Below are 15047 nucleotides of genomic sequence, written 5' to 3' on the forward strand. Positions count from 1 at the left end.
GCGGGCGCACCAGAGCCTGCCCCGCTGTCCCCAGTTCCCCGGCGGACATGGAACACGGCCTAAAACAATCACAGGTGGCTTTGGCGAAGGGCAAGGTTTCGCCGCCACGCTCACCGTCTCCGTCGGCGTGTGTCCGTACCCCTCCCCCGCCCCAGGAGGTGGTACGGGCCTCCCTGCCGGTGGTACGCCGTGGGCGGGCCGGGGATGTCATGTCCGGGTGGGAGCCGGGCTGCCCCGCTCGGCTTCCCGCGGAGCCAACGAGGGCGGTCGGGGCCAGACTTTGCCCACCGGATGCGATTTAGGGCCGCCACTAAGGAGCGAGGGTGACGGGAGCGGGAGCCGTGCTGGGAGGGGGTACTGGTAGTGGCTTGACATCACTGAATCGTAGTATGTTAAGGGTTGGAAGGGACCTTTATCATCATCTAGTTCCAACCCCTGCCATGAGCAGCAACACCTCTCACAGACCACAGCTCTATCCAGCCTGGCCTTGAACACCTTCAGGGACGGGGAATCCACAACTCCGGGCAACCTCTTCCAGTGCCTCAGCACCCTCACGGTAAATGATTTGCTCCGGCTCCGAGGTGCTTTCAAGGTGACTTTATTAAAGAAGCCTCTGTGCGTGCTGCCAGCGATCCCCGCAAAGGGAGAGAGAACGAGAAGACCAGTTCACAACCATTTTTAATGTTAGGCAGGGGAGAAGTTAAACATCAGCTATCCACTGTTTTGTCACATTCTGTACGTGAAAGTTTGGCATAGTTGCACATTGGTAATACAGCAGAAACGGTTTCACAGTAAAACATTAATACAAATAGCAACACCTAAAGCCAGAGTTTTCTCCTTCAGCATACTCACTGGTATGTGTGTGACACTTGAGACTTATCTCCCCTTTAACTTAAGGTTTTGAAAAATATGTAGTAAAGATTTGGCATGTAGTGCATCTAAAAATTACAGTGCTCACAGTAGCAGACAGAACTTCACATGTCTAACATGGAGGGGGGAAAAGACAATAGGACTCATTTTTTTTTAAAATCAGAATTATGCCACCCAATGCTCAAATCACATTGAAGAAATTATTACTGGACTTAAAAAGTAATCGTTTTGTTGAAAGCATGTTGAAAGAGTATTTGAACAAGTTTCATTTACAGTCTGTCCTATGGACAATTTCAGACAGACCGACTTCTGCTTGCAGCCTTCTTAAACTGTGCACCTAAGTGTTTATCTCAAGTAGAAAGGGCTCCTCACATGTATTTATAACCTAAGGGCTCAACTTATCTCTTCTTTTAAAAAATATTTCTTCTTTTTTTGGGGGCAGGAAAGAAGAACAGTGAAAAATGTTGCTTACAGGTTTTCTGTTTTCTCATACTCCTTCCTGGTTACCCTGGAAGAGGGGGTGGTCAGTGTCCAAAACGTTCTGGTTTTGTTCAGTTTGCTGTCCAGATGAACTGTTATGCTTCTGTTAAAAAACCAAACTTGCTAATTAGAAGAGATCCTCATACATCCCCCCCCCCCCAATATGCAGACCTGGGCTCTGGTAAAGAATGCACAGTAAAAGCCCAGTGCTCATCAAATCTGAGTTCTCCCATGGGCTTGACTGCAAGTAGGTTCTGATTCCACTGCACAAGACACAGTTTTGACTCCATTAAATGTATTTACATTCTTTTTCTAAGTAGCACTTTTGTGTTGTGATTGTCTATCAGGCACAATTGCTACAAATCCCACCTAAGAAAACTCCCTTTTGAATTTAATCACCAGTAATGGAATTCTCAACTATATGGAATATGATGGGGAAGGAAAAAGTTCTTAAACTTTTCTGTTTATTTTTTTTAACAGCGTCACAAACAATTATAAGGCCAAAATACACAATATTAAATAGAAAATCTAAAATTAAGTTGCTGGTATTCAGTGAAAAAAATGAGGTATACAAAATATTTTTACAATTGTGCGTAAATTTGCAATAGTTTTCAAAAGGTGCTTTTCCATTTTCAGCTAGTGGTTCATTATCCAAGTGATCTTCCTGTATACAAGTAACTGTGTAATTGTGATCAACTGAATACAATGCATGTAACAGCTACTGGTTCTTCACAGCACTTGTTTTTTTCAAACATTACATTTATTCTAACAGCACTAATGTAGTAAAATAGGACTACTCCTACAACAACTCAGTCTTTGTTTGATATATCTCGTTTTTACTGTTAAAATTAATTTTTACTGTTACGTTTATTTTTTTTAGTTTGCTTTGGGCGTTGACACATGAAAAGCACACTGAGCATTAGCTCAGACTTAGGAAATTGTCAGGACTTATCCTGGAGAACACAAGATGTAAAACAGAAAGGCAGTACCAAGTATTTTTTTTTCTCCTTCCACGTTGTATTGCCAACTGATAGAAGCACACAAAGATAATATAATTACACTGGACTTCTAAAAAAGAATTTTAGAATTACAAAACTAGAGAGCTTTTGGCTGAGCATTTCCCTGAGTCTTCATTTTTTAAAATTATATGTTAGACATTATGTGCATAGAATCTGTTACAAAGGCTGTTTAGGTATATATGCAAAAGTTAGGTACTTCCATTCTTAAAAAGCCTAAGCAAGAACTGCTGAGGAAGCAGTTTGATTCTTCAGAATCTGGTATTTTTCCTAAGGAGAAAAGCAAACTTCAGATGCCTTTGCATTAAGATAATTTGAAATTACACCACAAAATTCATGATTTGTGAACAAGTCTAACAGGGATATCTTTCGGGGCAAGACTGAGGCAACAAACTCTGGGACTGCTACATAATTAAAAATACTTTGGTTTTTATAGCATTTTGTGAGAAAATGGAAGGCACAACTGTGCATCAAAACTACATGATTTTGTATTTTACTCTGCTTACATTGTTTTCATCAGCACATTAAGACTTTCTGTAAATCTTTACTTAAACATGTGTTTTAGTAACAGTAATTAGTTAGCTGTAATAAGGTTTATGTAATACCTAAATGCAAGGAGGCTATTTAACAAGAAGGCATCACTGAAAAAGGTACATTCAACAACAGATGAAATTATGTCCATCCACTAAAAATTCACCATTCTAGCTCTACAGGATACTCTCCAGTAAGACATGCTGTGCAATGACCAATCTTTCCAATAAATGACTTCTGGCTTTTAGGGCTATTCTCTTGTCGTTCTTTGATGCTTTCTTGCACAGATGATACCAGCCCTTCCACAGAAAGATAGACAACACTGTCTGCTCCTAGAGGAAATAAAGAATTCATTGGTTAAAACTGCATTATTGTACCAAATGCAATGCTCTTTGGAAATGCAGCTGCATTATCGTATGGATTATGATGCCAGGTGGATCACCTTACCTAAAGAGAATGACTGAAAAATTATCGTAATATGCCTTGCCCTTCTCAAGTGCTTTGTGCAGGGAGCAAACTCACTAAAATCTAGACAGAAGGTTCTGAGTTGGGAACAAATACATCACACATGCTGCAGAAACAGAAGCAAAGTCCAGTATTAAGACTCCTTAAACTCCCTGTAGTGTCCCAGAGCTACCCTAGCTCAGGTCTGGAAGCAGATGTGTGTGTGGCTGCTGCTTCCCAAATCTGAGCACCAAAGACTACAAAACCTCACTGGGACTTGGAGGGGGGGAAGACCATCATGTTCAAAAAAATTCATTATGCAGTTCATGCAAATTTTCTAGCAGTAGGAAAGTTTGATAGATCATTAGTTTTCTATCATTTGCAGACACTATGTAGTGAATAACACTTAAAAATAAGATCCTACAAACTTGAAATATTTCAGCATGCTTTCACAATAATTTTGTGGTATTAGACAGTGAGAGTAAGTATTTAACACAAGAAATCAGAACAGTGGAACATAAACTGTTGAGTCTTCTTTTGTTCTGCTACAAACATGACTCAAAATTGGAGAAGTTTTTTGACATTCTTTGCTTGGTTTCAAATATCATTTCTTTCAAAGTGAAATATATAATGCAGTTTAAATTTATTATATAAATTTAAATTTGTACAAAAATCAGTGCGTGTTTAAAAATTCTGAATATATTTTTGTGAATGTCTCATAAAAGTGAAACTACATCTGCTTTTCATCATCGGACTTATTTTCTTCCTGATAGCTCCTTATTGTGAAAGTTCCTGGAAGGAGCTGTAAGTATTGGAGAGCTTTATTGTCATACTTTATTTGTAACTTATGCAATTATTTTAATACTTTCTATTGTTTTGAGAAATACAGCTCCCTAACTCTGTTTAAAAAAAGTATGTAGCTCAATTGGTTTGATCTGCAGAGCACTCACAATGCAGAGACCTAGCTTATCAACCTTGCAGTTTTTTAGTAACTTTTGCTACAATTGCCTTGCTGTGTTGGGCTTTATTTTAAAGTAGACTATAAAATACCTATAGCTGAAATCTCTCTCACAAAAAAAAAAACAAACAAAAAAACCAAAAACCCAAGTAACATTTACCTATATAGTTTGCAAGATCATGGAATTCAGGTCTGTTGGCAATGAGTTCTTCTTTAGTTGGAATGTTTATTCCCATGTAACAAGGAAATCTTATGGGAGGTGAAGCCACACGGATATGCACCTGAATAAAAATATAATTTCAAAACAGACTACTATAAATTGACAGTCAGCAGATTATAACACAATAGCAAAGTCCCAGTTCTGCAAATGATAAGAACAGAACACGGCACTGTACAGAAATCATCAAAGGGTTAAAAGGAAGATAAAGTTTTTTCAAATGCCAAGACAGGTGGAGAAAGAAAGACAGCTTTAGAACTTTTTACAGTATTTCCTAATGTTCTTAAAAGGTTCCATCCTGATTGTGCTTTTCTTCTGTGGTGTTCAGTCTTTGATGTATGAGTTTCAGTTTACAAAGTCAACCATTTTATGTAGCATTTTGCTCCAGTGTCTGACTTGTACACTGTTTTGCTTAAAAAATCTTTGCCAATTTAAAAAATGGTGCTCTGGTAACTTAAGGCATGTGATATTTACAGCAGTATGTGGTTGTGTTTTATGCAGGTCCACAAGTTACACATCAGGAATACTTGTTTTCTGATCTTAAATTATTTCTTTTCCATTCTCTTGTTATTTGCCAGATAGTGCTTTTTAAGTGGAGACCTGTTCCTCTCCATCTTAATCTCCCAAAAGTCACAGTCATACAAAAGAACCTTCTTAACCTATCTTCACAATAAACATGCACTAGCCATTGTTTTTCTCCACACTTGCCCTTTCAAATAAGGAAGCAAAGTATAGTACAAATTAAGACAAACTCCTGTGCTTTACCCTCCCATCAACTTCTATTTACATCTCTATTGTACTGACTTAAAATTACCTTACCTCTTTTGCTCCTGATTCTCTCAGTAGTTTTATTATGGGTGAAATGGTATTGCCCCTCACAATTGAATCATCAATGATAACAACTCGTTTTCCTTTAAAATTATCAGACAGAACACCAAACTTCTTCGCAACACCAAGCTGCCGTAACCTCATATTTGGCTGGATAAACGTTCTCCCTACATATCGATTTTTACAGAGTACTTCAACATATGGTAGTCCACACTGCAAACAGGAGACAGTTAAACAGAATTAATATATAAGACTTGTTACTCTCAGTTACTATTTTTTTTAAGTAATCTTAGATTTAGTATGACTTCACAGTAACCAAAAAAAGTTTAAATACCTTAACATAAAGGAATAATGACAGAAAAAATAAGGCAGATGACTCAATAGGAGTACCCCGCATATAGAAGATATAAAGCTTTATCAATACACAACTCTAGCAGCCCATATCATCATAGTCCATTACAAAAAGAGATATGTGTAAACATGCTTGGGGGGAAAAAAAAGTAACATATACCTTCTGAGCATAACCAAGAGCTGCTGGGGTTGCAGACTCTGGAACAGTGCTGACCAGGTCTGCTTCCACGGGTGCTTCAATAGCAAGCTGCTGTCCACATCTTCTCCGGACTGAATACACCATCTGACCTAAGAACAAGAAGTGTTTTTCTTGGTATGCATAATTCAGATTTCCTCTCGGTTTGCTGTACAAATTTCTGTGGCAAGTTGCAGGCACAGAAGTTAGAAAAGCTCCAGAACTCATAAGCAATCACTTACATAAGGTCATTTTTATTTCCTTCTATACTGTCCTATTCCAGCATTTCACGTTTGTATCACTACACAGAGAATTAAACTCCAGTTTGCTCCTCCTGATGAGTTTTATCTCAAAAGTTTTGCCAACCCATTCTATCCCAGCTGTGCTCAGCAAGCTTACACTCAGTGGTACTCTACTATGATCGCAGATAATTTCTACATGTGCTCCAGGGTAACATCTCCCACTATTTAGGCAGGAGCTCTGTACGTTATATTTTCATACCTTCAAATATACTGTCTGGTCTTGCAAAATAAACATATTCAAAGATGCAGAATGCTGATGGATCTCCTTCAGGTCTTCGTACAACATCCAGTGTCTGGACATCATGTCTGGATATTTTCACAATCTCTCCAGGAAGGACCTCACGATAGTACCTTGAAAAAGAAATACATAGCAGTTAGAAATGTCCTGAATGTGGATGATAGTTTTGAAGTACAAATAAGAGTCAACTGACAGGAAAAAATGCTTTTGAACATCCTAACATGACAATTTGCTTTTATCTTATATAATTCTTCTTTTACAATCATCTGTTTGAGAAAATAAACTGCTAAAAACCAGGACTGGCAAAAAAAAATCCTCCACAACAAACTAATCCTTGATGTCTTTCATGTTGTTATAAATTATGATATTTGGCAATTTGATATTTAATGTTTAATCACTACCTGAGGAGACCTTTCAGATAAAGTGAGAATCAGGGCACTTACTCTGCACCTATAGACAGAAAGCTACAGGATTCAGAGGAGACAACCCATCCTTCTGTTTCAGTGTTATCCTTTCCTGAAATGAAAGATTTCAGTTAGAGTCCCCAGTTCTTGCAACTATGACCACCCACAACTGCATTTCTGCTGCAGATCTGGCTTGCTATGGTTTAGGTTGCCAAGTATGCAATTAAAGGCCACTGTAATTTTTAACTAAAAGGTAAAGCACTCCACCGTTTCTGTAATATTATTTTTAAAAAATCCCAAGCAAATCCACAACATAAACATCCTAAACCTGTTCTAGGCAGAAGTGGAAGTAACAGCATCTTATTCACAGTTCATGAAGAGAGACAGTTCAGGTATTTCAAACTTTTCCAATTCTAGTTCAGTAAATTTAGATATACATACTTACTTTTGTTCACACAAGAAACTCTTTACTTTTCCTATGCATTGACAGATAGATGCTTTTGAACACAATGGATCCTGGACTGAATTCCAATAAGGAGAGTTTTGAGAGGCAACCACAGGAAAGATCAAATTGTGCTACGTAGGGTAGGAACGTCTGTATGCTTTAAAAAATCTTAGTAATTTTTCTTGTGGTTAAAATTACCCAGTTTTGTGAAGATCTGGAAGCATTTACTACTTAGTCATTGAATTATTTTAGTTTTAAACAAATTAAGATATTTTAATCTCATTTAAGAGAAAATGTCGATTTGCAAGCTAAACAGGAACACAAGGAATTTTTCCCATAAACTGATTGTATAGTGTTGCACTACTGTATTACATGTGGCTGGGTGACTGGAATTCAGAAATACACTGCGAGCAATTTGGCACTTTTTGCCCACCTTACTATAGGAGAAAGGAAGAAACCAGGCTTGTTTTTGGACTGGATATCATCCTGAGCAACTGGCTTTAGGTGGACCTGTCTGAGCAGGGGATTTGGCCCAATGACCTTCAGAGCCCCTTTCCAACCTCAACCCTGCTGTTCATCCCTGCTTTCCCGTTTAAGCGATGAGACCTTAATTAGATTTTCACAAATATTGTATTACAGCCAGGCTGCCTAACTGTGGCAGTCACCAGGCCACTAGGATTGCCTTTATCTGGGAACAGAATTTTGCAAACTTTCTACAAATTATTTTTTCCTTGCCAATTTTTTGATTTCTCAAAACTGACTTTTGCATCACATATTCCTACCTACACCTCAGTAAGTATAGCTTTAATTACTTATATCAATGATTTCATACACAAACTATGTATATGCATAGGGATATATGTGGTTTACCTTTTCCATTCATGTCCCCTACTGGAATAAGGCGACCAATGCAGAGCGGGCGATTCCCATATGGATCACGTACTGCATAGATTATGTCTTTATGCATAATTAGCAATGAATATGAAGTTGGAGTTTCCTTCATTAAGTTTTTTATTCTGGAATGAGACATAGGTGAATATAACCTTGTGTCATGTGAACAGCTGTGTGCATTTACAGCTGCATATCATGCCGAGATCAAATTGCTGTTCTTGATTCTGAAACCCATTCCCCTCACCTTGCTACCCAGTCGGCTGTGTCGTCATTTTCTAGAGGAGGTGTGAAAGCCAGCAGCTGGGTGATCAGTTCACTGTCAGAACTGGTCGACAGTCCTACACCATGCCGCATAAGCTTTTAAGACACAAACCAAAAGTGTTACCAGCATCAATAAAAACATCTCACATAACACTGCTCAGATTTTAATCCAACAGCACCTTTGTGCGATGAACAAATATTTTAAAAAGTATCAGTGCTTGAATTGATCTTGTCATAATAATGGTAAGTTTCTTCCAACAAACCAACTATGTAAAACTAGGTAGTACAATCACTTACACTAAATTTTTCCCTTTTCATCTCATTCCTTTGCTGCACATGCAACCAAAACTAATGCCACCAATACTCAGGGCACAAATTCATGTTTGGGGCATTTAATTAGCTTTGTGGATGCTCTGGGAAGAGAGGTAAAATACAAATATATGAAATTGCCTATAGCAGATCCAGAAAGAGATATCAAGGCAGAATCTGCCACACAGGATTTTTTCCCCCCAAAATGATCTATTTTGATTAGGATACTCCGTCCTTACCCCAAACAGTTTGATATGAAGGAAAAGTCACAGCAACCTTATTGCTCACTGATGCCTCACACTCAGAAAGAAATGATGCCAGAACCTCCCAAAGGAGGTACTAACCTTCCTCCTGAGCAGTGCAGCATTTGTTAGCTCCCCATTGTGTGCCACAGCAATCTTCCCATGAAGAGTCTCTACGACAAAAGGCTGGCAGTTCTGCAGCTCAGAAATTCCTGAGGTGGAGTACCTTGTGTGCCCAATACCAAGGTTTGAAGGGTACAGCTTTTTCAGGCTGTCTGCATTGAAGACATGATTTATAAGACCCATTCCCTTTGGGAGAAAAAGAAAAAAAGGTTCTGTTTGGTTTTATTTTCCTGGTAACTTTCTCATTTCTTCTTCTGTTTGGTTTTGGTGCAGTATTAATGGAACTTTAAGAGAAAGGCAAATAACCTGGAAGACATGGGAAAGAAAGAAACTGAGTAGGTGTCACAGTGGTATATCAGATCCCATTAATCCTGTTTTTAAATAAAGCAATGTACATTTTTGTGCTGAGGATTTTCCTGGTACAGACTATTCCCTGACTAAAAATACATCTTCTGAAAAACACTACCAAACTGTTGTGTTGCTTAAAAACACCAGAAAAAAGACTGCCAGAAGATAGGAAAGGAAGGAAAAAAGTTGCATGAAGGAAGTTCTAGGTAGAGAATATCTTTTACAATTTAGTGGTATATTGGATTCACTTTTAAAGCAGGTTCATGGTAATGTTTATTAGATTCCAGTGTCATTCTTGACAATGGTAGAAGTAAAGGCTTTTTCCAAGAGGTTTTATTGTTTACTTTCAATTTTTATATAGCCAAGTATATCTAAAGCAGAAATACATCAAAACCTTTTAGTCAGACATCAGGACAGGAGCTTCTTTTGGCAACAAGCCAAAAGTGAGCACTGCATGGAGACAATTTAGCTGCACAAATAGTCTGAAAAGCTGCACCGAGAGTACAAATTAAGTCTGGATTCCAGGCCCTCCTATAAACTCCTGCTTCTGCCACTGCCTGTGGAAAATATTTACATCCTTCTATGCCTGGTTTGACTATCAGGCATGGTAATTGTTGTATACATGACAGGTAACACTCCTCTAGGACCTTCAAAGATACACAGGAGAGATCTGAAGCTCCGAACGGCTCATAACCTGTGCTGCAGATGCAACAACAAGAGAGTGAGATGGAACAGAAAGAAAGGAATTTGGCTGAGCTGTTTGCAGAGCTCAACCAAAACGAAGGCTCAACTTTAGGGTATTTTCTGCTGTAACTGCTGTAGAGTCAGAATACCAAGAGGCCATGGTTGTGTATGTTGTTTTAGGATATTTATTATCATGTTAAAAAGTTACTGCCTCAATCTTGTATGGGTTTGCTTTAATTGCCAGCAAACTTTATCCCAAATCAATTATCATCTGTGGTCTCACAGGTGACATAAAGGTGGTCTAAAGCTGTGTGCTCATATATGTACAGAAATGCAATCATGCACTCTTATTTTATTTAGGCCAACTTTAGCCTGACAGATCTGCCAGTTTACAGGTTAATGGATGTGGCAAAGTTAAGTATTGCAGTAACTTACACAATTTGGTTACACAAGTACATAATCTTTTAATTGCAGTTTGAAATACTCCTCTGATATAGATTGCACTGGTGTGGGATAGCAAATGTGAATTACACTAGTATAAAAAAATACCAATGAAGACAATCTTACATCTGTATTATACAAGCCCTTATACATGCCAGAACACAATAATGTTTTGATGAGTTGCTACTTTAATATATTATTCTGCAAGTCCAAGTGTGAAACAGTCAGTCTTTCTCTTACTGGTATCACTATATTTATACAAAAGATTTATGTTTTTCCCTGAGCCAATACATCTATGGCAATATTGTTTTGTTGTATGAGTTTAGCTGAAAGGCTTCAACAGACAAATCTGTATGAGTCTTTCTGGGAGATTTTAAAACAAAGGATTAATAGCCTTTGTCATGGGCTATCAATCCACAGTCAAAGGCTGACCACAATCAGAAGGGAACACGTATCTATACCTTAGATGGTCCAGTTCATACTCTAATACAGGTATTGCCTTAAACCGTTGACAAAGGTGAGTAAATTGATGCAGTGAGAAGCTTTTTGCATTCTGTTTGCTACAAAGAACAGTCAAGTGGGTTTGGAGAACAAACACATACAGTAGCATCTTAACTGCTGATATTTTTATGCACTAGTTTTAGTTTACAAGTCAGAGTCCTAAATATGCTTTCACCAGTGTAAGAGACACAAATGTTTGTTATGTTAGCACCACTTCCAGGATTAACCAGGTCATATAAACTGGACTACACAGGCTCTTTAATACACTGTGGTTATAACAATTTTTAAAAGTGTTGTAGTTGAGAAATACATTTCAAGGATAAAAGAAACTATCACATGCTCTGCAACTCTTAAAATATCAAAGCTGATATGATGAGATAGTCAATTAAATTCTTAGCATGACAGCTAAGTATTGTAGCTCAGTAACATGGAGATACTGCAAATTATTATATCACCTGGTAGAAGTTCATTCTGAGAAGCACTTTTTCACTTATTGGGATTTCTAGAGCAGCCTGCTTTACAGGAAACTGAAATTCCTGTAAACCTTAAGGAAAACTGAAACTCAAGCAGGAGCAGGAATGAAGAACAGATAACACACTGCTAAAGTTGAGAGAAGGTGCATTTAAAAGCGCGCGCGCATGTGCGTGTGTGTATGTGTGAATCAGGCTGTAAATAACACATAGGAGGGGGGAAGTGCCTGAAGAGGGGACAAACATGATGCTTGAGAGAAAAGGTTTTGTATGAGGCATTGAGCAGTCATGCATAGATACATATGCTGCTGCAGCAGAGTGGTTCTTAGTCTTGGACTGATTTGAACAGCTTAATTAATCTTCCTCTGAAAACTCTGAATGCTTTCTGATTGTGGTCAGAGGACATACAACAAGAATTGCCCCATGGTTTTTTTGCTGATGTATTTTTATTTAATTACCCCATGGTTTTTTTGCTGATGTATTTTTATTTCCAATCCTCTCCTTTTCCAGGATGGAATAGGCTGGTGGTTTTTTTTTTTCCTGATCACTATTTTATACGGAATGAACAGAAGTATCCCCCAGAGCATACAGGTATTCTCTTGACATAATACTTTAGAGGCTGTGGTCATTTTGTGTCTTGGGATCCCCTGGGATTCCCTCAGCTTGAGGAAGATTGTGTGACCTTCTCAGGCCTCCATTAAGTCTTATATTCTGTTTATTTTTACCTATGGGTAAAGTAGTTGCCACTTCTTGAGTCTTGCTAACATAACATTTAGTCATCCATTTCCTTGTGCATAACCTTTAGCTGCATTTCTTTTCTCTTGAGATCAAGTTGCTTCAATGCTCTTCTAAATCTGCAGAGTTAACACCTGAGATGCAGGGTGACTTTGGTAAGTAGTTTTTGTGACATCAATAGCATGATCTGGATAACTTCTGTGTGTCTGCCACTGTATGCGCAGATACACCCAGCAGGACAATGGTGGCATGTTTGTTTTAAGCATACTCTCAAGACAGAAATTACACAAGTAACAAAATTAGATACTCTCAATGACAAAACCAAAACAATCCATCAAAACATGTTACTTTTTCTTTAATTATACTGTTTCTTAGCAGAAACAAACTTTCACGCATCTCCATTAAGAATGTACAAAACATTCATTTGGATTTTACCTTGTGCACTTTGAATGCCTGGGATGACTCTCCATCACTTGTCACAATTCCAGCACTCTCCTGGCCCCTGAGAACAAAATAAAATTAACATAAAGCACTGAAATGCTAAAAATATGAAATACTTTAACATACAATAGATTGGTGTTTTGTCATGAAATTTTAATGTAGGCTTATTTGTTGCTCTATTTTGCAGATGTGTAATTGCAACTGATTTCTTGCCCGTGTTATGCTTTGTTTCAAAACAGTCACATAAGGTTTCTGCCTAAGCCCACTGAATTCAGTGGGAATCTTTCCACTAATAAGCACTGGCACAGGCTGCAGTCCTATTTCAGTGAGGGCATAAAATAAAAACAGATGCTTAATCTGAAAAGCCATTTTCAAAGGGATGGTGGTCTAGGCGATAGTAGTAGGCTCTATAGTGCTATTGTATTTCTGCTTTGGGTTGGGATATGTTATTAAAAACTAATGGTTTTGCCTATGGGAATGGATTATCTTTTCCACTGATCACCTATGCAGAAGCTTTTGCATTTTTGCACTTCAGCAGACAAGCTAGCTTTTACACCTGGAAAAGCTACACAGACCCTCTGATAAAAGCATTAGACTGCATAAATTTAATGTTGGGCATCTCCACTTCTCAAGTAAAACAAGTCTCATGTACAAGCGTCACTGCAAATGGAAATACTTCTCTTATAGCACATCAGCCTCAGGCTGGCAGTTGTGCTTTCTTGAGCAGAAGAGCTTAATCAGCTGAAATAAGGGAGTTTTCCCCATTTTACTGCCTGTCCTCACCAGCCCTTCTCCATGCTGGGTCCCCTGGGTGCACTTCAGGTGTCCTGCCAAAGCCAGGCAGAACTCTGTGCAACTGCCCATGATTTGGAATTCAGTCCTTATCCATTGAAAAGGTTTAGCTTTGCAGGCTGGATTTTTTTTGTGGGTAACAGTTCAGGCTGCTCCATCTCCCTTTAAAAGGCTTCCTGAATAAGGTAGAGTGTTACCTCTAATAAAACTCCTGCTGTGTACCTGCTGTGTCTGTAATACTCATCAGAACTTTGGTGGACTACTGAGCTCCCATCCACTCTCATATATAATAATGTCTGAAAAGGAAAGATGTTTTGCTTAAAAAAGGAGAGACTTGAAATATTTTTAGAATATTATCCCAAGATCCTGTTTTAGTTTAATGCAATTGAAGTCACTGGAATTATTTACTATAAGTAACTATAAAATTGGCCACAAAAATCTACAGAATGGATGGATGCTAATCTACAACTGACCATGCTCATTACCAATTTTCTCCAGTTCCTAAAATCCCTTTATTTGTTACTAGTCCCAGTTGTATGTAAAGCAAACATTTTAAAGAACATTTGCTTAGAGAAAGCAAAACAAACCAGAATTCACACATATATGAACAAATCTACCCTGTTAGTGACACAGATCTTCAAAGAAAAAAATCAGAGATGAGGACATTCTTAAAGCCGTTTACTTTAACTCGGGAAGATGTCCTATCTGTAAACACAAAGACTGGTTGTCTTTGTCAACTTAAGGGTTGATACACTGCATTCAGCAACTTGTAGTCACAATGTTAATATTACAGGCAATTTTAATACTGTCATGGTCCCTTTAAATATTAACGATATCAATAGGGAGGAAGAGGGAAGCAGACACCCCAAGGAAAGCCCTGGTCAAGGTGCTGAGTTACACATTACATGTCCCACTAACAAAAGACATGGGAGCTCAAGTGTCATTACCACAAACCTTGCATCACTTTACTAGTTCAGCCATACTTTTAAGTATACCGGTTTTTATTAAAACACCACTAATATAAGTTAAAAACCGTGTATATATGGCCATCAATTCAAAAGCAAATAGTGCATGGAGGTGTGAAGATGTAAGGCAGGGTGATCCTGACGTGCCACTTGTTTGGGGGAAGGCTCAGCACCGCGGGTGTGCCCCCACGGGAGCAGGAGATGCTCTGCACACACCAGGCAAAGGGCAGGCCAGAAGAGTGTGTGTGGGGGTGGCTGGATGTCATGTTGCTTTGTTTTCATTTGTTGTTTTTGTTTGGTTTTTTTTTTTTTTTTTAAGGAACGAAAGAGTACTGCTCTTTTTTTTGCCTCTCTCCTCACACCCCGGTGCCCACACTGACGCCCTTGTCCCCAAGAAGGGTTAAAGCAGCCCCGGCCCGGCAGAGCTGAGGTCTCCCCTCCCCATCACCGGAGCCTCTTCCCTCGCCGGGCTCCAGCCCCGAGCTTGCTTATTTGGCAGTGTCTCAAGTTACTCCCCTCTGGCAGCTTGAGCCAGTAAAACCAGATCCTTTCATCTCGGAGGAGCTTACTGACAACCAGCCGTCT

The 15047-nt window shown here is 38.7% G+C and overlaps 1 protein-coding gene across 1 annotated transcript in view; it reads right to left on the reverse strand.

Annotated features, from left to right (window-relative positions):
- Positions 1-1795: 1795 nt before the first annotated feature.
- PPAT (phosphoribosyl pyrophosphate amidotransferase) overlaps positions 1796-15047 on the reverse strand; it is a 44613-nt gene continuing 31361 nt past the window's right edge. Inside the window, exons 2-11 of the mRNA XM_027635715.1 lie at positions 12700-12766; positions 9065-9271; positions 8395-8507; positions 8130-8275; positions 6854-6926; positions 6372-6523; positions 5856-5983; positions 5336-5557; positions 4460-4580; positions 1796-3229 (exon numbers count right to left, since the gene is read on the reverse strand). Of these exons, the coding sequence (XP_027491516.1) occupies positions 3060-3229; positions 4460-4580; positions 5336-5557; positions 5856-5983; positions 6372-6523; positions 6854-6926; positions 8130-8275; positions 8395-8507; positions 9065-9271; positions 12700-12766 (1399 nt within the window). The 3' untranslated portion in view covers positions 1796-3059. The remainder of the gene's footprint in view (positions 3230-4459; positions 4581-5335; positions 5558-5855; positions 5984-6371; positions 6524-6853; positions 6927-8129; positions 8276-8394; positions 8508-9064; positions 9272-12699; positions 12767-15047) is intronic.

This window comes from Corapipo altera, unplaced genomic scaffold, assembly GCF_003945725.1.
Source record: "Corapipo altera isolate COAL_440 unplaced genomic scaffold, ASM394572v1 22b, whole genome shotgun sequence".
Lineage (NCBI taxonomy): Eukaryota > Metazoa > Chordata > Aves > Passeriformes > Pipridae > Corapipo > Corapipo altera.